The sequence below is a fragment of the Epinephelus fuscoguttatus genome, linkage group LG5, assembly GCF_011397635.1.
Source record: "Epinephelus fuscoguttatus linkage group LG5, E.fuscoguttatus.final_Chr_v1".
In the NCBI taxonomy this organism is placed as follows: Eukaryota; Metazoa; Chordata; class Actinopteri; order Perciformes; family Serranidae; genus Epinephelus; species Epinephelus fuscoguttatus.
The window spans coordinates 34,649,820-34,670,836 of NC_064756.1; the positions used below are offsets into that span (position 1 = coordinate 34,649,820).

At 41.2% G+C, this 21,017-nt stretch overlaps 1 protein-coding gene across 4 annotated transcripts in view; it reads left to right on the forward strand.

Moving 5' to 3' along the window:
• The window catches only part of ryr1b (ryanodine receptor 1b (skeletal)), a 95,111-nt gene that overhangs the window by 47,606 nt on the left and 26,488 nt on the right, over positions 1–21,017 (forward strand). The window contains exons 49-80 of one of the 4 annotated variants that reach the window (XM_049576561.1): positions 10–230; positions 333–423; positions 628–768; positions 882–1,045; positions 1,925–2,003; positions 2,110–2,199; positions 2,401–2,541; positions 2,765–2,842; positions 2,931–3,006; positions 3,093–3,216; positions 3,327–3,442; positions 3,559–3,626; positions 4,639–4,760; positions 5,038–5,087; positions 7,697–7,757; positions 7,882–8,008; positions 8,104–8,212; positions 8,325–8,406; positions 8,667–8,797; positions 8,918–9,238; positions 9,964–10,204; positions 10,976–11,063; positions 11,163–11,255; positions 11,659–11,673; positions 16,421–16,591; positions 16,728–16,787; positions 16,887–17,021; positions 17,142–17,254; positions 17,366–17,462; positions 17,565–17,671; positions 17,763–17,814; positions 18,318–18,398. In XM_049576561.1, coding sequence (XP_049432518.1) covers positions 10–230; positions 333–423; positions 628–768; positions 882–1,045; positions 1,925–2,003; positions 2,110–2,199; positions 2,401–2,541; positions 2,765–2,842; positions 2,931–3,006; positions 3,093–3,216; positions 3,327–3,442; positions 3,559–3,626; positions 4,639–4,760; positions 5,038–5,087; positions 7,697–7,757; positions 7,882–8,008; positions 8,104–8,212; positions 8,325–8,406; positions 8,667–8,797; positions 8,918–9,238; positions 9,964–10,204; positions 10,976–11,063; positions 11,163–11,255; positions 11,659–11,673; positions 16,421–16,591; positions 16,728–16,787; positions 16,887–17,021; positions 17,142–17,254; positions 17,366–17,462; positions 17,565–17,671; positions 17,763–17,814; positions 18,318–18,398 — 3,645 coding nt within the window. The remainder of the gene's footprint in view (positions 1–9; positions 231–332; positions 424–627; positions 769–881; positions 1,046–1,924; positions 2,004–2,109; positions 2,200–2,400; positions 2,542–2,764; positions 2,843–2,930; positions 3,007–3,092; positions 3,217–3,326; positions 3,443–3,558; positions 3,627–4,638; positions 4,761–5,037; positions 5,088–7,696; positions 7,758–7,881; positions 8,009–8,103; positions 8,213–8,324; positions 8,407–8,666; positions 8,798–8,917; positions 9,239–9,963; positions 10,205–10,975; positions 11,064–11,162; positions 11,256–11,658; positions 11,674–16,420; positions 16,592–16,727; positions 16,788–16,886; positions 17,022–17,141; positions 17,255–17,365; positions 17,463–17,564; positions 17,672–17,762; positions 17,815–18,317; positions 18,399–21,017) is intronic. The other 3 variants (XM_049576563.1, XM_049576562.1, XM_049576564.1) reach the window with 3 other exon arrangements.

The window sequence follows — 21,017 nt, forward strand, 5'->3', positions numbered from 1 at the left end:
TGATTACAGGTGGCATTCAGTACGACTGAAATGGCCTTGGCACTGAACCGCTACCTCTGTTCAGCTGTTCTGCCTCTGCTCACCAAGTGTGCCCCGCTGTTTGCTGGGACAGACCACCGTGCCATCATGATCGACTCTATGCTCCACACCATCTATCGCTTATCCCGCGGCCGAGCCCTCACCAAGGCTCAGAGGGATGTCATTGAGGAGTGCCTCATGTCCCTCTGCAAGTCAGTGCTAATCCAGATTTCTCTGTTTAGATTAATAATAATTAGCAACATATTCCTTACATAGTTTACATTCATCATGAAGCATTTTGATGACATCCATAGGTACCTCCGACCCTCCATGCTGCAGCATCTGCTTAGGCGGCTGGTATTTGATGTGCCCATCCTCAATGAATATGCAAAGATGCCTCTCAAGGTTTGCCTATTTCATGTTATTTTTATTTTATAACAATGGAAAATTATATTGAATAGATTAGAAATGAAAAGACAGAAACGTCAGCATACCGATTACATTACAGTGATTTGTTTACAGTTGTTATGCACAGATATTAAAGATAGATTGCTCATTTGCAAATACAGTATATGAAATATATCCTCCTTTATGATTTAATTGTTTCAGCTGTTGACCAATCACTATGAGCGCTGTTGGAAGTATTACTGCTTGCCTAACGGATGGGCTAATTTCGGGGTGACCTCAGAGGAGGAGCTACATCTTTCTCGTAAACTCTTCTGGGGAATCTTTGAATCTTTGGCACACAAGGTGAGAGATATATCTCTTGGTGTTCACCCACTGTGTTAATACTGTTTTGATTACACAGGTTTAAAGCTTGGGTCATTATCAAGGTGACTTCTCTCATATCATCCAAACTCTAGAGATTCGATGCAGAGCTCTTCAAGATCGCCATGCCTTGCCTCTGTGCTATAGCAGGAGCCATCCCACCTGACTATGTGGATGCGACCTACTCCTCTCACACTGAGAAGAAGGCGTCTGTGGATGCTGAAGGCAACTTTGATCCCAAACCAGTGGAGACAACCAAGTGAGCAGAAAAATACAACAAAGTTCACAGTGGCCTACAGAAAAAATTACTTGTTCAGTGTTCTTTAAAGGGGACCTATTTTTCTGTATTTTGTTTCTTATATATAGTGTTACAATAAGCAATGTTCATACTAAAGTTTCTAATAATGAGGTAACTCTATGTAAAAGTAATCCCTGTTTGCCAAAACCTCAGGCTTCAAACCATGTTACTGTGTGTGCTTCAGACTGAATATTCTGTCTCCAACATTTTTTTTGCTGTGGCTACAGTATGATGTCATACTATGTTGGATTTCTTTATATGGTCATCTGCTCCAGGCATGCTACTGCAAGGGTTTACATGACATAGATTATACTTGCTAGCATCACAGAAACATTTAAACTTGGTTGTTGACGTTGTAAACTTCTCCCTGATTTTGCATTAGATTCCTGCTGGAACATGTCAGGTTTTGTTTAGAAGCTTCTTCAGTGCCCCTATTGTCCGTTACAGTCATTCCCCGAAATGCTGACCAATCAGAGCAGACTGGGCTTTTTTGGGAGGGGGCTTTAAAGAGACAGGCGCTAAAACAGAGTGTCTCTGACAGAGGGTGAATACAGGTGTTTCAGCACAGACAGTATGAGGGGAAAAAGAGTGTTTTTAAACATTAAAGTATGTAAACATGGATCTAGTAGAAACTTTAAATACAAGTGTGAATGTGAAAATGAGAGTAATAGGTCCTCTTTGAAAAAGCAGTAACTGACAGTCGTGAGGCGACATCTGACCTAAGTACTAACAGGGATATATAATTTCTATATGTAATTCACAGGTTACTACAAGCTAAGTTTGATTTATAGTGAATGGTATTCATAACCATATTCTAAATATGAGCTAAATTATTCACAGCACCATCATCCCAGAGAGGCTGGATGCCTTCATCAACAAGTATGCAGAGCACACTCATGACAAATGGGCCTTTGAAAAGGTCAGTTATAAAAAATGTGAATCATCAGATATGAAAGAAGTCCCTACTTATCATTTAAAATCATTAGTACTTTGTTATATTTGACTCAATGGTTAAATAATTTCAGATTCAGAACAACTGGACCTACGGAGAGGTGTTGGATGAGAATGCCAAGACTCACCCAATGCTCCGGCCATACAAAACGTTCTCTGAAAAGGTAATGATTCATTACCTGATAATCTGCACACAGGTACTAAACTGTAATTTTTGTATTGTTCCAAATGTGCTTTCAGAGTGGATCGAACCAACATTCCTGAGCCATGAACTTTACATCCCTAAATCCGAATGTTTAAGATCTTCAGTATATTGTTTAAAGGCTCCCTGTTGATTTTTAAATTCTCCTTTCTGTGTTTCTCAGGACAAGGAGATTTATCGTTGGCCCATCAAAGAATCCATAAAAGCCATGCTGGCCTGGGAGTGGACATTAGATAAAGCCAGGGACGGGGAGGGGGATGTTGAGAAGAAGGCTGCCACACGCAAGATCTCCCAAACTGCTCAGGTACAACAGAGAGGAGCTGAATAAAACACTCAGTATTGATGTTTGATGCCACGTGTCCTATTTGGACATATTGGAATGGAGGGTTCTTACATAAGTATAATAATAAAATAAGAGGATGACAACATTACAGACCTACCTGTTTACAGTACATGCTTGCTGTGACCCATTGATATCAATGTTCTTGAATATTTATTGAACCACTGCTCTGTATGGTGTGTTTCAGGCCACTTATGATCCCAGTCATGGCTACAGCCCTCAGCCAATAGATATCGCAGGAATGGCCCTGTCCAGAGAGCTGCAGGTATGAATCTGTCTGTCGCAGCACTGATATATCTCATAGTCATTTGTCAGGAGCCTGACTTTATGATTTTCTCACCCTTTCCATGCAGTCTATGGCTGAGCAGCTGGCTGAGAACTATCACAACACCTGGGGCAGGAAGAAGAAGTTGGAGCTACAGGCCAAAGGTAAGAGGCTTCTTTATACACAGCCTCAACTGAGAAGTTTTTTGTGGTGGTGCCAGTCTGTTGAGTCCTAAACTGATATTTTTCAGGTGGTGGCACCCATCCTCTGCTTGTGCCTTATGACACCCTGACGGCTAAGGAGAAGGCTAGGGACAGGGAGAAGGCCCAGGACCTGCTCAAGTTTCTCCAGCTCAATGGATATGCTGTGACGAGGTAAGCTGGATGTTTTCAGCATTCAGTTAATGTTTCCTCTGACAGTTCTGTCCATGTTCCTCTCTCTCTCTCTCTGTGCCATTTTTACTCCCTCTTGTCTCCATCCTCAGGGGACTGAAGGACATGGAGCAGGACATTTCCTCTATTGAGAAACGTTTTGCCTACGGTTTCCTCCAGAAGCTTCTCAAATGGATGGACATCGCCCAGGAGTTCATTGCTCATCTTGGTACTGTTGTTTGAGAGAATCCTCATGGGCACTGTACTGTAACGTGTGCCATTTAATCCATAATATACCTGACGATGCCAGAGAACTGATTTATTTTTAATTCTGGTTTTATACAGAGGCTGTGGTTAGCAGTGGTAGAGTGGAGAAGTCACCACATGAACAAGAAATCAAATTCTTTGCCAAGGTAAGATGTTTGATGCTGTATTGGGCTATCTTTTTGCTTGTCTGCCTCTCAAGGAAAGTCAGAGAAACTTTGGTGAAATACACAAACAAGATTCTGAAAGTATGTGGTCAAAGTACAGAAAATTCAGGGTGTGGTTTGCAGGGATGAATGTTGCTGATTGGTCAAACACACACTGCTGCTTCAACTCATGCATTGCTTCATTGATAAAACAAAGAAGTAATCCAGTATCGCTTGCCAACTCATTTTAAAAATGATAGCAAGGAAAAGACAGAGGGACTGCACCAACGAGCTCAGAGCATGGAGCAGACAAATGAGCTGAGAGAGAGAGAGATAGGCTGCTGTGCTGTTATATAGCCAGTGAATGAGAGAAATAAAACATTATTTTCTGATTGTTTCACAACAGCTACAATCTAAAGCACAAATACATAACCATCAAACACTCCACAGATGACATACTGTGGAAATAGATGCTCGTAGTTTCATTTTCCCCTTCTGTATTTCTTACATTCATCCAACTTGAAACAATACTGTGCAGCAGTAGGCCTAAAAGTCATTGCAGTAAGACAAAACCTAAGTAGAATTATTTTACTAACGTGATTTTTAGAAGAAATAGGCTGGAACACTGAACTGCAGGCTGCAGAGTGTGTTCACCTCTGCAAACACCAGCAGCACTCGTCCAATAATGTTGCAGGTTCATACGTCACTGGCCAAATTTGCCTTATCATCATGGGTCTTAAGGCCGCAGTCAAAACTCAGATGACAAAGAGCCAGAGGAACCTTTTAGTTTCTTGAAAAGTAGTTTCTTGGACTCATTAGAACTTTTGGTGGAAACAAGGCTTCAGAGATGGATCCTCCCTTTGAGGTTTCATCTGCCCGCTCTCTACACCATCCTGCTGTCCTTAATGAACACTGAGACATGAGGCCTGTTTAATGGCATGCTGGTGTGTTTCTTAGGAAGTTATTATTTTCTGTAATTAATGTTTCATCTTAGGTTGTTTTGTTTTTTTCATAGATCCTCTTGCCACTGGTAAATCAGTACTTCAAGAACCACTGCCTTTACTTCCTCTCTACTCCTGCTAAAGTCTTGGGTAGTGGAGGGCATTCCTCCAACAAGGAGAAAGAGATGATTGCAAGGTATGTGCAGTAAAAGCTTAGACAAGGTTTTTCAGAAGAATGGTTTGTTCTCTGAATTATGTGACATGAACTCTTTACCATCTACCTTTCCTTTAGTACTTTTGTCTGACAGTGTTGGTCCTCTCCCTCTTCCATGTCTCTAAGTCTCTGTCATTGTGCAATATCCAGTCAATTTCCTTGACCTCCCTTTTGCTTTCTGTGTTACTTCAAACATCTTTCCTACCCTGTGTCCCCCTTACCATTTTCCTTCCTTCTCCCTTTTCTCCTCCTACCTCAGTATCTTCTGTAAGTTGGCTGCTTTGGTGAGGCACAGAGTATCTCTTTTTGGTAAGGAATCTGCATGAGGGCGTTATGACCTATCACCATTTCTGTCCCTTTGTGTCTGTTTTCCTCTCTGATTTCCTTTGATTTCTCCATATCTGTTTTGCTTCCACTTCCTTCTTACCATCCCATTTATGTACTAAGCATTGCAGCGTTTCTTCCTTTCTTCTTACTGGATCTGCTTCGTCTAATGCTTTTTCTTTAGATCACCTTCTGCTTGGCTTTGATGTTTTCTGCAACCTGAGGCCAGATGCATAAATCTCTGTAGATTCACAACTAAATCTCAGACAGAATACACATATGCATTATTTTCATCAGATTTAGACATGTGGTTCTATTTTACATATCTCAGTCATTGTGGAGCTTGGCGCACATGCACACGCCTCATGTTCACTCCCACAGTGAGCCATAAATGGATGTAGAAACACCCCTAAACATTTGTTTTGCCTAACAATACTTGTGCCATCCCACCACTTATTAAACCTGTCAATGAGAAAAAAAGCAAAGTGCAGTCTAACTGACTGTGATGCATTGGTGAGGTACTCCAATAGCAGAGCAGCTGTCATTATGTACAGCTGTGGCTATTTATAGTACTTATACCATTAATTTATCACATGTATCTGCGAACAATCATTGCAGTGATCTCTATTAATTATCATTATTAAAATAAGAGTGATAATAAACTGATGAATTTGTAGAGCTCATATTGAAACAGATTTGCTTCACAATTCAGGATAAAATTGAACTATCATTAACTCAGGGAGATGATGACTCAGATTTAAATTGTCATCTTATATTACATCATCTTATATTTCATGTTCATCTTATTATATCACCCACAGCTATCTCTAGAAAACAGTGTACATCTGGCACGAAGTGTGGATGAAGTGAAACACATTCTCACAGAGCTTTTATGTGAAATGCTGTATGCATGTTTTTGGTGTGTACACATCATTTATACATCTGGCCCCAGGTGTTTATAAAGTTGTATTTCTTGATTTTAAGGCCTAGACTCAGAGTGGCACACAAAATTGAGAGTAATTTGAGCATGAATGTTTGTGGTGGTGTGAGGTAGGACAGCATTGTGCCGCAGCTCAATGAAGTGTTCTTATCCTGGCTTATATGAGGCAGTATATGCTTTATACTCATTCTTTTCCCCTTCGCCATCATGTGTCACTGACAGTCACTCTTTTATAACCAGTGTTCGCTGGACACTGGCATGTATTTCAAGCCGAGCCTGTCTCTTTTAGCTTGGCTCACCTGTACCGCATGTTACATGAGCGTCAAGGGGCACCACTGCAACTGATCTACCATTGCAGTCAAACTGCAACGTGGTAGCATTGCACTTAAGAAATTATTTTTTAATAGAATATAGCACAGTATAGCAATATATGATTCAGCTGTCCCATAATTACAAGTGAAAGCTGTGGTAGGCAGAAATTTGGAAAAGGAAAAGAAAAAAAGCAGGACTTGAAAATGCAGCTCCTCCCTCTCTGTCCTAGGCCCCTCCCACCAGATGACCATGGGCATATGCACGTGCCTTATACAGCTAATCAGTGTTTCCCAAACACTGACTTATTGAATCTTACTTTATTGCACAGTTGCACACAGCTTAGCTCCTCCTTGCCCTTCTCTCTCCCTCTGTATCAGACCACAAATGAGAAAAGAATTAGCTAGCTAACCACCCCACAGTCTCTGTGCTTCATTCTACACCACTGTGGACTGCTTCTCCAGGAGGAGAGCAGTTGGGAGATGGACCTTTGGTCGGCAGCTATAGCAGCTAGTGCGAACTCCCCCCAGTCCTGGGTGTCAGGGCAGGCTGGTAGCCAGTGGTAGCATCAGATCTAACCTGTTTAATGGCGGCAGTGGAAAGTTTGGTGATCCAGTGGTAAGTTGGGGTTGTCCAGCCCCTTGGAGATGGGGTTTTGCAGGCTGAATTCGGGGGTTGCTCTGGCTGCTGACTGGGGGACAGTGTCCAGAGCTGCTGTCGGCTCTCCTCCTGGTGAGGTGGTCTGTAGTTAAGCAGAGGACACACTGGGGTTTGAGGCTCAAGCTACTGTTAGGTATGCAAACATAAAGTCACAGCTGTGAGCCTGTAGTTCTATTAAGCAGAGGGCTACACTATTAGCAACATTTTCTCTTAATCTCTGAAACACTTCGCTGATATTGACACAAGCTTTTTTCCTATCCCTGAAATGACCTATGATTGCTCAAAGTCTCCTGTCACAGCCTAGATTTTCTAAAGCCTGAAAACAGAGCCAAGAAGAGGTGTAGCAGTTTAGTGTTTTCTCGGTCCATTTGAATTACAAAATGCTTGAGGTTTGTTGCCCACGATTATGTTCCTGCCAAAGCTTTAAGCTGCCTCAGTTATGTATGAAACAGTATCTGTGGTGAGTAAAAAAATGAATGGTTTTAATGTGATTTGAGTGTGGTTGTTGTTTTTTTAACACATGCTACTGTAACTGTATGTTCTGTTCTCTGTTTTTAATGGAGTGCTTTTAAGATAGACTCCTGTTATGAATAACTCTTGTCTTTACAATAAACTGACTGTTATAGAAAGTGGATTTTTAATGTAGGACACCTAACAAAACAAATCTTTGCTGTGCTGTTTTCAGGAACGGATGCAGGTGCAGTGGTAAACTGTCTGCACATCCTCTCACGATCACTGGATGCCAGGTAATTTCAGAATCTGTGTATATTGCATCCTAAGCACAACCCCAAGCAGACAGAAAATGGAAACAAATCATCTGAGGTTATATATATCTTTTTTTTTTACTTTTTTTGTGTCCTTATTTTCAAGGACTGTTATGAAATCTGGCCCTGAGATTGTTAAGGCTGTCCTGCGTCAGTTCTTTGAGAGTGCTGCAGATGACATTGAGAAGATGGTTGAAAATCTGAAACTAGGCAAAGTGTCAAGTCGAAACCAGGTCAGAGACAGTACCCTACTGCATTGTTTTTGCATGTTAACCTTCCGGATGAGCTGATATCTGGATTTCTGTGTGTTTGTCTTGTGTTCCCTTAGGTTAAGGGTGTATCCCAAAACATCAGCTACACAACCAGTGCCCTGTTGCCAGTGCTCACTTCCCTGTTTGACCACATAGCCCAGCATCAGTTTGGAGATGATGTCATGCGTAAGTGCTTCCCTCTACTGACTTAATGGTTCATTACTTGTCCTTCGTGGCTCTAGTTTTAGTGGCACTAAGGTCAGACTCAAAGCTAATGCAATGCCTCTCTTCTCCTCAGTGGACGACCTGCAAATATCCTGCTATCGTTTAATGTGCAGTATCTACTCTTTGGGCACAGTGAAGACTCCCCATGCAGAAAAGTAAGTAGAGAAAACAAGTTTTCTTCAACAAGTTACACTTATATGGGATTTTGATCATCAAGTCAAATTAATTAAATGTCTATAGCCCAAAATCAGAAGCTTGTACAACATACGAGACCCTCTGTCCTTAGACCCTTGATTCACAAGAAAAACTGCAGAGCCTTTAACAGAAAAACAATATGTATGTATGCTTTTATTGATTGGTTCTGCATTATTTTTGACATAGCATTAAGATTTTCTTGTATTTTTCTCCTGTGCAGACAGAGACCAGCTCTTGGCGAGTGTTTAGCCCATTTAGCAGCTGCTATGCCAGTGGCCTTCCTTGAGCCAGAACTGAATGAGTTCAACATGTTTTCTGTTTACACCACCAAGACTCCCAGAGAGAGAACCAGTGCGTTTTTTATGCTTTGTTTTTCTACCCTTACATTTTGTTTATCAAATAATTCGAATTTGTCAATCATCACTTGTTTCCTTACCTTTTATTTAATGTCTATTCCCTCTCCTTCCTCAGTTCTGGGTCTTCCCAACAGAGTGGAGGAGCTGTGCCCTGACATCCCAGAGCTGGAGATCCTGATGAAGGAGATCCATGACCTGGCAGAGTCTGGAGCTCGCTACACAGAAATGCCTCATGTGATTGAGATCACCCTGCCCATGTTGTGTAACTATCTCCCACGCTGGTGGGAGAGGGGCCCAGAGAATTTCCCAGAGCAGGAGGGCCAGCTCTGCACCTCCATCACCTCTGAGCACCTTAACCAGCTGCTGGGTAGTATCATGAAGATTGTGGTTAACAACCTGGGTATAGATGAGGCCTCCTGGATGAAGAGATTGGCAGGTCAGTGAGCAGACGTTTCACAATCAGCTACAAGGCTTTCAGGTGATGTGAGACATCTTTTAACGACCGTAGTGGATGATGGTTATCTAGTGGGCTTCTGTGATTGCACCACCAATGGTTGTTGCTTGACAGGCAACTTCAATCAGTCTTAAATGTTGCGGTTTTGGGTTTCCAAACTTCTTAAATTGGACCTATTATGCATTTTCCCTCCTGCTACATGCTAACATCAGGAAAACATGTAATGTTTGTTAATACTGTTAACTTCACCCTAAATTCGGATCATATTCCTGCTGGAAAATGTCCAGTTGGGAAGATTTTAGTTGAGATGCACTTCTTGGTGATGTTTCATGGTAAAAAGTGGAGCTATACTTTTTTTGAGTCCTGGTAACACTGACCAATCAGAGCAGACTGGGCTATTTGAAGAGGAGTTTCAGACAGTATGAATACGTGTATATACAGGCATATGAGGAAAATAAATTATTTGAGCATTAAAGCACATAAGCATATTCTAGTTGAAACCCAAAATACAAGTATGAAAATGAGCATAATAGGTCCTCTTTAAATATGCTTTGATAGTGCTCCTTACTTTTCATATAAGAACAGTGTGTGTAATATAGAGTATAGACAACTACTTTTTCACATTTTGTACATTTCATATTTGGTGAAAACTCTGCTCACTCTTACTTTGGCTAATGACAGTTGGTTCCCTTGTACCACTTGTCCAGTGTTCGCCCAGCCCATTGTCAGCAGGGCAAAACCAGAGATGCTTAAATCCCACTTCATCCCCACTATGGAAAAACTGAAGAAGCGCTCAGGGAAGGTGGTGGCCGAGGAGGAGCAGCTGCGCATGGAGGGCAAAACAGAAGTGGACAGTGAAAACGGGACCATCCGAGATGAGTTTGCTGTGCTCTGTCGGGATCTGTATGCCCTCTACCCGCTGCTCATTCGCTATGTGGACAATAACAGGTAGCTGAACTCACTGATGACATGATGAATTTGAAAACACTTTTTTTGTTGTTGCACTATTGCTTTATATTGTCAGTATAACAGTTTAAAAATTCATTGGCACTTGTGTCCTGAATGAGTTACATTCGGTGAGCACTGTTTTTCTTTAAAGATATACTGTGCAGGATTTTCCTAAAAAACAATGGCTCATTCAGAAGTAATCACTTTCAATCATCACTTATGACCCACTAGAAGTGTGTTGCAGTGTATTTTTCTGTATCGACTCTTCATGTAACACTGAACGAGAGTGAATCTGGGATTGGCTTTTACTTTGGCTTTCACTGGCGAGCATGTTTACAAACAGTGGTTGACAATCCTGCATAGTTATACCTTTAAGAGGACTTTGATGGTCACGCTATTACTGTATTTTGGTGTGGAACCGTAACCACAATATATTTTACAATAAAAGTGCTAAGTGCTCAAACTGACATCACCAGCATGGCCAGTTTTTATTTGTCTTCCAGTGGCAAAGCTTCAGACTTCATGAAAGCTAAAGCTAGAGAAAAAAAACAACCTGAAAAAATAATTCAATCCACCAAAGCAGAGTGGTTATTCTAGATTAGAAATGAAAGAATCATGTCGTCAGTATACAGAGCTATACACTGTCTGCAGAAGTGGCCTATTTTGGTCAGCTGTGATAAAATAAGGTATGACCTTTTCCGAACCCTTTGCCAGGACTCACAGAGTTTGATCCATGTGCTTCAGTTAATCCATTGATATCTCTGTCTTTAGGGCCAGATGGTTGACCTGTCCAGACCCAGATGCAGAAGAGCTTTTTAGGATGGTGGGAGAGGTTTTCATTTTCTGGTCCAAATCCCATGTAAGTCTTATTGTTTTCTGTGGTCTTTACTCTTTTTTTGGATTTTCATCTGCCCTTTGCCATTTAACATTTTTGTTGTTGTTGTCTTATTGATCACAGAACTTTAAGAGGGAGGAGCAGAACTTCGTGGTGATGAATGAGATCAACAATATGTCCTTCCTGACTGCAGACAGTAAGAGCAAGATGAGCAAGGTGAGAGCAAACATGCAGGCAAACAGCCAAGAGAAACATAGCCTTTTACCTAATTAGATGTTTTATTCACTTACTCCATATCTCGAGCTGTAACACATTACAAAACTAAACTCTAATGATTAATATTTCACTAACACCACCCATTTCAAGCGGGAAAGGTTTTCAACTTCTCTCGATCCACTCTCAGCTGTTATTGTCTTTCTTTCCTTTAAGTTGATATGGATAAGAACATCAGGTACACAGTAATCTAGAGATTTTAGAGCAATAGGCTGTTACATAACTTTTAACACCCTTTGCCAGGACAATGTAAGTGGCAGTACATGGTGTTTAGGCAGTAGTAGGAGTGTCGCTAACTGTGCTTTCTCCTTATATCCTGTGTCGGGGTTGGACGCTGGGCCACTAGGCCGGAGATGGAGAGGTTAGACTGTGTTTGTGCACGAGCGCTGTGCTGATCGCATGGCACCCTGAGTTTTGGGGAGACATTTCATCAAGCTCTCCCATGGATTACCACACTTCTTCCACACGGACCCCAATATTCACACACATACATACACACGTACAGGGTTTAGGCCTGTCACGATAATGATCAAGTATCAAGTTATCGTATGGTGTATATGGACATGACCTCAATCATTCTGCTGTTCTCGATATTGTGTGGTGTGTCTACAGGCATGTTTGTCGACCCCTGGCAGCAAGCCAAAATGTCTGTCATTTTATAGTTTTACCTTCCAATAACCCCATTGTCCACTCAGTAAATCCAATGACAAACCGCCCGCCTCTCAGGCCATCTACCCCTGGCTGCACGCCAGCCAGATTATGGAGGTAACTGCAGTGTTGCCAGAGCTTCGCTAAGCTTGTTTATTAGTTGCAAGACGCATCCCTTAGTTTTGTTTTTGTCGGCCAAATTTGTATTAAGTCTTAAGCTAAGTAAATTTGGGATGCTCCTACAAAGCTGCTATAATTTAAAATACTTTCTTGTATAAACAGGTGGTGATTACTTTTTTTAAAAAAATTACTTTTTCTTAATATTCTGGTTCCAATGTCTGATGTCGTCAAGTGATTTTGTCATAAACCTTTGGTAAGGTAAACCTGTGTGCTGCTTGTGGCTGGACACAAAACTACATATATGTGAAGTCATTGTAGTTATCATGGCATAACAGCCTGTCACAGGTTACAGCGTGATGATTAGAGGAGAAATAGCAGAGCATTAATGTCCAGGTGGAAAAAAATAACTCAGTCATTAAGGATTTTGCTAAAAGAGAAGGAAATCCCCTGTTGATTTATATTTATAGATCTATGGGTACATTTTTTTGTAGTTAGAAACTGTTAAAATGTGTAATTTGTGGTAGATTTTATTTTATTGTACTATTAATATTGTATACACAATCTGATTCTCACTCTGAATTACTGTTGTTGTTGTTTACAAACTAAACAAATGAGAGATAACTTTAGTTTAGTTTTTACTGAATATTTAAAGGCAAACTGTTTGGTTGACATGTCATATTGTCAAGAGTATCGCAAATGTACTCTGATATATTGTATCAGTACATACAGAGTATTATTTTAGGGCCATATTGCCCACCCCTAGTCACACCTATTTGGCCTTTGTGAAATGCCGCAAAAATACAAGTCCCAATAAAGTCCCAATGCCCTTAAACAATTACTTCATAATTAACAGAGTCTTAGCTTGTTACTACTATTAAAATTGGTCAAATTTGTAAGCCATATCAAACTACTGATATTCTTAAAGGGCCAGTGTGTAATATTTGGCATGGTTTATTGTCAATCTGAATCTGAATCTGAATATTTTACCCATTAATATGTTTATACAAGTGTATAATCACTATAAAATAAAATTCGTTTGGTTTTCGTAGCCTTATAGTTATGCTTTTATATATATATATATATGTGTAGCAAGGGCCTTGTTTTAGAGAGGTCGCCATCTTGCGCCGCCATGTATGTAAGGCAGCCTGAGCGGACAATCCAGCCAGCCAGAGAACACGTTTCGCGTGTATAAATGAACCAACGAAGACAGCGGAAGGAAGGAAGAAGGAGGAGGAAACAGCAGAGAGTGTTAGTAGTTTGTTGATAGAGAGTAGTGAAAAGTTTTTTTAGTTATAAAGTTTGCGAATGGACCACACTTACCATGCAACAGGAGAGAATGAACCCGAACCGTCATCTGCGAGGAAAAGAAGATGCAACTTCACTCCTTGTGATGCACTCTCTGCGGCGCTTTTCCTCCTGAAGATATATCTCCCCAACGATGGTAGCAGTAGCACCGAATCCTATTCTGTGCATTCAGCCTCTCTTCTCGCCCGCTCAGCATCAAACACATGGAGTTCCTCATCTGTATGCTCCGGCTCAAACAGGTATGGCTCTGGGTCTGTGTCCGCTACAAGAAACTCTTCAAAATCGCGTTCAAAGTCGTCCATTGCAGCTACTATAGTCCGGAGATATTGCTAGGCTAAATAAACAGCTGAGCTCTGTTTACAGGCTACGCTGTCAGTTAGTGTGCAGGCTGGAGATTGAGCAGAGAGGGGATGGGAGTCCCCACTCAGTATGGTAAATGAGTGTGTGTGTAAAGTTATGAAGTGTGTGTGTTACGCCAGAAGAGTCAGAGTTTGGGACAGAATCTTTTACCCCCTGGAGCATTACCGGAGTTTCTGGAGTGCTCAAATAAACGGGCCTTTTTCCCGAACGCTCCTCTGGTCTCCTGCTCGTGAGGGATTCATTACAATATCGTAACATGGCTTAGATTTCTAAATAAACATTCACCTCGTCGCTAGATAGACCAACTCCTGAAAAACTCGTGCGCAAGGCTTTTTGTCCCTGCGAGGCCGCCGTCATTTACCCGAATGGAGGGGTGAGTGAGTGAGCCCTGCGATCTAGAATTTGACCACTGATGTCACTGTTTTCAACCCATTTTACACACTGGCCCTTTAAGCATGAATAAATAAGTTTTGATTATAAAATGTGATCAGGTGTTGTACCTTGTCCACTTTTGTGTTGGGTTTGGCTGTAGACTGACTTGGAAGAGATGGCTCCCATCTTGTGTATACACAGATTAGTGTATTGAGCTTTTGCTACCCCTAGACAGCACATAAAAAGATGAAATGTAAGGTACAGCAAACCCAAATTGTAAAATCGTCATATGAGGATGCAGGGTTGCAGGAATTAAAAGTATATTGCTCTTTGAAAGGGTGTGCTTGCATTATTATGCTAGCTTTCATGCTGGCATGAAATGGTCTCAAAATGACAATAATATCATTTATCGCAATTTTTTCTGGGGCAATATTTTATCTAACAAAAGTAGTTATTGTGACAGGCCTAACAGGGTTGAAAACACATAGTTACTATCCAGAGAACTCACTACAATATTTAGTAATACCAGTGTGAGAGTAGTTGATATCTGTAGGTGAAATGATAGTGTATAATGTAGATTTAGTTGAAAGTGCTTATATCAGGAGAGTTTTCTGTGAGTGGGACATACAGTATTTGTGATTATGTGATACTGAGTGTGAATGTGTGTATATTAATGTTAATGTTAAGTTTCCCCATGTTCAATGTTTGTGTGTGTGTGTTTGTATATGTGTGAGTCGGGGTCTGGAGCGGCTTGATGAAAGCTCTTTGCTGTAGATCATAGTGGCCTGAGAGGTTTCATGGCGCTCGGTTGAGCAGTTGTGTATGTGATCTTGAGTGTGCACTCCTGCGGCCGAGCACCATCACCCTATTTTTCTGTGATTAATAAACAGTTTGCCTTTAGATCATACCTGTTGGGTACAATCGTGGAGCCCATGCTACTGTGCCATCTGTGATGTTGAAATGTTGTTATTGACGCTTGGATTTCTTTCAGCTTTTGTGGTAAAGATTCCTGCGCTGGGGGACTCTTCTCTTTTTAATTTTTGTCACTGGCTATGTTTTCACTACCGCTTTACACCAAAAAGCCATACCATCCCTTGCTTTAACGGTTAAGATTCGCTTTGTCCATCAGCAGCATATGTTGGGGGAAACTGAGGCTAGCTCAACATCACCTCTCGTCATATTTACTAACTGGACTCGTCCCTCTATGTCTAATTCATTGACATCATTAAATTGTTAAATCATTGAATATCTTATTGCTGTTTGATTGATGTTTTTTTGTTATAAGATAAATAAAAAACCTTCTCTCCTTGGCTATCAGATGGGCATTACTGAGTAAGCCTCTGTTACCTGATCATCACAACGCCTCTCTGCCTAAAGAGCAGCTTGTACCCATATACCTGCGCTGAAGGCAGAGAGGTCGCTGTGACGCCAGACAACAGTCAGTAATAAGCACTGGCAGCCTCAGGACAGGAGTGTGTGAGAAGAGCTCCAGGGTAATGGAGCTGACCCCATAGACTTGTGCTGTTCTGTGTGCTTTCCAGTGGACAGGATGTGCCCTGTCTGGCCTCTGCACTACTAACAGTGAGGCTGCATTGTGTGTAATGACTGAAGCTGATGCAGCACTTGAAATACCACCAAGGGCTGATGTTTACAAGAAAATGTAGTAGTTGGTCTGTCTGATTTCAGCTGATGAAATATTACTTTCACTCAGGCCCTGTTTACACCTGGTATTACTATGCGTCCTGGGTAATGGCATCACAAGTGGACAGCTCTAAGTACAGGTGTGAATGCACCCAGTGCTTCCTTAATGTGTCTTGAGGTCTGGGTGTTGATGGAACAAGAGAGCAATATAGTGGTGGAGAGAGTGAGGTGCTGTAAGGTGAAAGTTGGTGGTGTTTGCTTCTGCCTTGCCAGTAGTGGGAGACATGTAGCAAGAGCAGAGATCCTGATCTGCATGCTACATCACCATGGACCACCGTGCACACTAGACTTAGAGCTGTCTACTTGTGATAGCATCACTGAAGACACATGTTAATACCAGGTGTAAACAGGGACTTAGCCGCTGATTCACTTTATTAGCATGTTGTGATATCATGTAAAATGTTATTTTTCACTGTAAGTAGCTGTTATGTTTTGTGTTAAAAGTAGAGTTATTTCAGTACTTCAATACTTGTTAAATATTCTCAAAAGCTTCTTATGCTTCTATAAAATTATTTACTGAAAAGGACATTTTTGATGTGTGAGGTGCAGTTTCTTGTAAATCTAACAGTGATGCATCAGTCTGAACTTCTCTCTGTCTTTAGTCTGGAGGCTCAGAGCAGGAGCGTACCAAGAAGAAGCGGCGGGGGGATCGCTACTCTGTGCAGACCTCCCTTATTGTAGCAGCTTTAAAGAAGATGCTTCCTATCGGCCTCAATATGTGCTCTCCTGCAGACCAGGAGCTCATCAATCTTGCCAAGATCAGATACTCACTGGTACAATCAAATGCTTTATATTTATAGAGTATGTCAGTGTCAGTTGTTTGACTTAATACTTTTTGTTACATATGATTGTCTTGAGTGAACGAATAAAGTGTGAATGTCCTCTGAATCTTGTTCCCTTCCCTTGTAGAAAGACACAGATGAAGAGGTGAGGGAGTTCTTGCACAATAATCTGCATCTGCAAGGCAAGGTGAGTAGACCTTTTAATTGTTGTGTATTTTAAAGAAGACAAAAAAAAAACAATTCCCTTGCAAACATCTTAACACACATTATACATATTTGTTTTCAGGTGGAGGACCCAGCTATGCGCTGGCAGATGTCTCTTTATAAGGAGATGTCTGGAAAAGCTGAAGATGCTGAGGACCCTGAGAAGGTGGTAAAAAGGGTCCAAGAGGTGTCTGCTGTCCTTTACCACATTGAGGTGGTGAGTATAGACACAAGCTCCAGTGCTCTGCAAGCAAAAACACGTGACTGTATAGGTTAAAAAAAAAAGGGAGATATTTTTAGGAAAGATTTGTTCAGTAGATATGTTTTCTTGCTTTAGACGGAGCATCCCTTCAAGTCAAAGAAAATGGTTTGGCACAAGCTGCTGTCCAAACAGCGTCGCAGGGCTGTGGTGGCCTGTTTCAGAATGACACCCCTGTACAACATCCCCGCGTAATGATTCCCTTCATACTCAATAAAATAAGTATATAAATGAATCAGAAGGCTTCACATGAGCCACTACAACCCTCCTGAATTAAGTCTCAGCAATCTCTCCTCTTACAGGCACAGGGCAACCAACATGTTCTTGGACGCCTACAAACGCAACTGGTTAGAGACTGAGGGTTACTCATTTGAGGACAAAATGATTGATGACTTATCAGTAAGTAATCTTCCTCTTAATTGTTAGACGTGTAATTGGCATTAATGGCATATTTTCCATAAGCATGTTCTCATTCTCTTTTGTGTTATCTCCAATAATTAGAAAGCCATGGAGGAAGAGGAGGAAGAGGAAGAGGAGACAGAGACAAAGCCTGACCCCCTTCATCAGCTAATTCTTCATTTCAGCCGCACAGCTCTCACAGAAAAGACGTAAGAGCATCTAGCCTCCTCTGTAACTCACCGTTGTGACCTGTTCCACAGTGAGATTTGTTGACTCCTGGGATGTGTTTTCTCGTTACAGTAAGCTTGACGTTGACCATCTCTATATGTCTTATGCTGATATTATGGCAAAGGTAAGATGATCATTGAGTAGTGTCTTAAACTTTGGGCCCTGAGCGCGATGTTTTGAGATGTAAATTGTGTTTTTTTGTGCATGATAAATTATAGAATATTAATTTTTAAAAGACTGGAAATAGACATTGAAATTGCAAAGCACAAAGTATGGGGTTGTGGCTGATTATATCCAGTACATCCACCTTCAACATGAACTGTTTGGGTTGATTGAACTAAAAACCCAACGTTACTGTATATTTGTTTGCTTGGCTGAACCTTTAAGTCATATAAATATTTAAGCTTTTACAAGACATGAAAATGAGACAAGAAAATGAGGCAATTCACGATCAGAATACAGTTTATTGTTGAATATTTTCACGTCCACCTTTTGGGAGAAAAATGAAAATCTTACAACATGCTCATTTGTTATGTATTTCACAAAACATTGTGCTATCTGAAGTAAGATTCCTAAATATGTGATCTTGCACTCAGTCCCTGCCTTGCTGTCATTATCCCCCTCCAGAGCTGTCACATTGGTGAGGAGGACGAAGGGGGAGAACAGGAGGGGGAGGAGCCATCCTTTGAGGTGCGACAGACAGAGATGGTATGGGGGGACCAGGGGAAGGGAGACAGGGGAGTCAGCAGAGAGGCAACTCCCCGGGCAGAGTGACCACACCACGACATCACACTCGGCACACCCCCCCACCACCACCACAAAGTTTCTCTTTTCTCTTCCTGTCTCTTCTCTCATTCACTCACACCACTTGTCAACTTCCTGCTATGGTGGACTGACCTGTGCATGCCTTTGCTGGACTCTGCCCACCAGTCGGATCAATGTTGCAGACACAATTTGTTTCATTTCCGAAGTTGCATGACTTGAGTGCAGAGAGACGGTGCAGCTAAAGACAACAAAATGAAACCCAGGTCAAAGCAAACCACTGAGTCTTCTGAATTTTTAGGGACTGACTGACTAAGTCTCCTGCAAATTACCACATCCCAGTATGGTTTAGCAAATCTACATAATACTTATTTAAATACATTTAGTGGCAGTTAAATTAATAAATAAAATTAAAAACATTGTGTAATACTGAGCTTAAATCTAAAATAGAAATAAAAAGATTTTTTTCTAGGTCTTTTGAAAATATGAAATATCAATTTCGCGATTTTTTTTTTTTTTGTGGTAAAAATCACATCTGTTCCAAACCATAGGGTTTAGCTGAATACTCAGATGAAACAAGTAACCATACAAGTATCATCCAAGTAAAAAATGTCAACGTCCGCATTCGGGATGAAGGAAAATCCTCATTTGGGTAGCTGTGCTTAATCTCTTACTCTCAGGCTCAGTCCTGAGATTGTTCTGTGAATGGTTTTCTAATAGATAATAAATACAGTAACTTCTGATCAATCAATATCAATTTTAGGTTTAAAATAACAACTTCTGGTTAGGTCCCACCCACTTCTGGTTTATGCTCCAGTCATTCCAAGTGCACATACAGATATAGATGATATACTGGGTTGAACAGATACAGATTATGATGTAGTCCCTCACACCTAGTAAACAGATCTAGTAATATATAAAATAGGCATTTTTTAGCAGTGCCATTAACACTTTGCTGGCACAAAACATTTGTGCAGCTGCACAGTTAATATGGACAAATGTGCTCAGCAGCACCTTAAAAACCAACCCAAAATCAGTATGACTGGTAACTGGAATAAATAGCCCAATGATTTGTTTTGACCAGGGTTGGACATTGCGATTTTGTAGGTATTGATATCGATGGCTTTTCCTGGAGGGCAGCATTACACCTGTTTGCACTGAGAATCCTTTAATGTACCTTAAGAACCCCTTCAATGAGTTTAATGCTGATTTTCATTTAGGGTCATTTTCATCAACTGAGCATTATCATTGTTCCTTTTTGGTACACGATATGTGCTCAGAAATGTAATATTGTCATCCAGGACTTGATCAAGCAGCTATTTTTGGAAACTCTGATAACAGTTACCAAACCAAGCCATGCAGCAGGTTTCCTAACTGTAGAACCAGATCTTTTGTGCTGATCTTGTGTGTCTGTGGTCAGTCTCCCCCAGGCTTGAACCACCTTTTCCCGACTCACACCATCCTGTACTCACCTGCTAATTGGGCTCACCTGATAACTCTAGTTTGAAATCTAACAACTGACAAGTAACTGATTTTTGTTTGTCTTTACTTCTGAACAAGCCTCCCTCTCTGTGCTCAGCAAGGACTACAGTAAAAGCCTGCACAGTCAGCCGTACATACACTGTCCCAATCTCACACACTCTCACACACTCAAGCAGGCATATGCTGACACACATCCAGACACACCCACGCCCTTAATTACATACAGTCTCTTTTCAGTCATCACAAAGACACATAATTTGCTCGAAAGATGAGCAGAACCTCTGTAAGTAGAGAAAAGATGTCCCACAAAACACAATCAGGCTTACGAGGGAGGGGGGCGGAGGGAGGGGTATCTTCAGTTCTGGGTGCAGTGCTCTGGGTGGGGCTTCTTGCATGGTGGTGTGCAGTGGGTGAATTCAATCTAACCTCTTTTATCAAGAGGATGGTTTTTCATACAGCTATACTGTATATCTGTATAGTATATTGGTATAGCAGCAGAAATAGAGTGCTGTATTATGTAGCATCATTAAAGAGTCCAGTTTGGAGAAGCAGCAGGAGTGACAAAACAGAAGCTAAGCCATATACTGCTGTGGATGGGGGTCAGCAGCAAAAATTTTTAGGCACCAAAAAAGTCCCACTCCTAAACTGTGTTCATGGAAGTAAATCTAAAATTGTAATTTTTCTAGTCCCTTGTTTTGACTTTACAATAGTCCATTGCTGAATAAGGAAATGATACACAATGCCTTAATTTCAGCTCAAGTTTACAGACTTACAGGTAGTGTCCTGTGGTTAAAGTTAAAGACAGGCAGGAGCCATGTGATTCTGCTGCAGGTAGCATAGCTCCAGGGCTTTAAGATAGGACAACACTGAGTTGTACTATTGGATAGCAGGATGTGCATGCTTTGTTACTCAGACGACTACTGTTGCTTCCTCCTACGAATGTGTGAAATGTGTGGTATGCTCTGGGAAGAAATACTCGCTGACACTGAATGTTTGCTGCCTCTGACAGATGTGAAGAGCTGGAATAACTGTCTCCATCACTAATACACATTGTGTTTCAATGGAAGAGAATGTGTGTGTGTT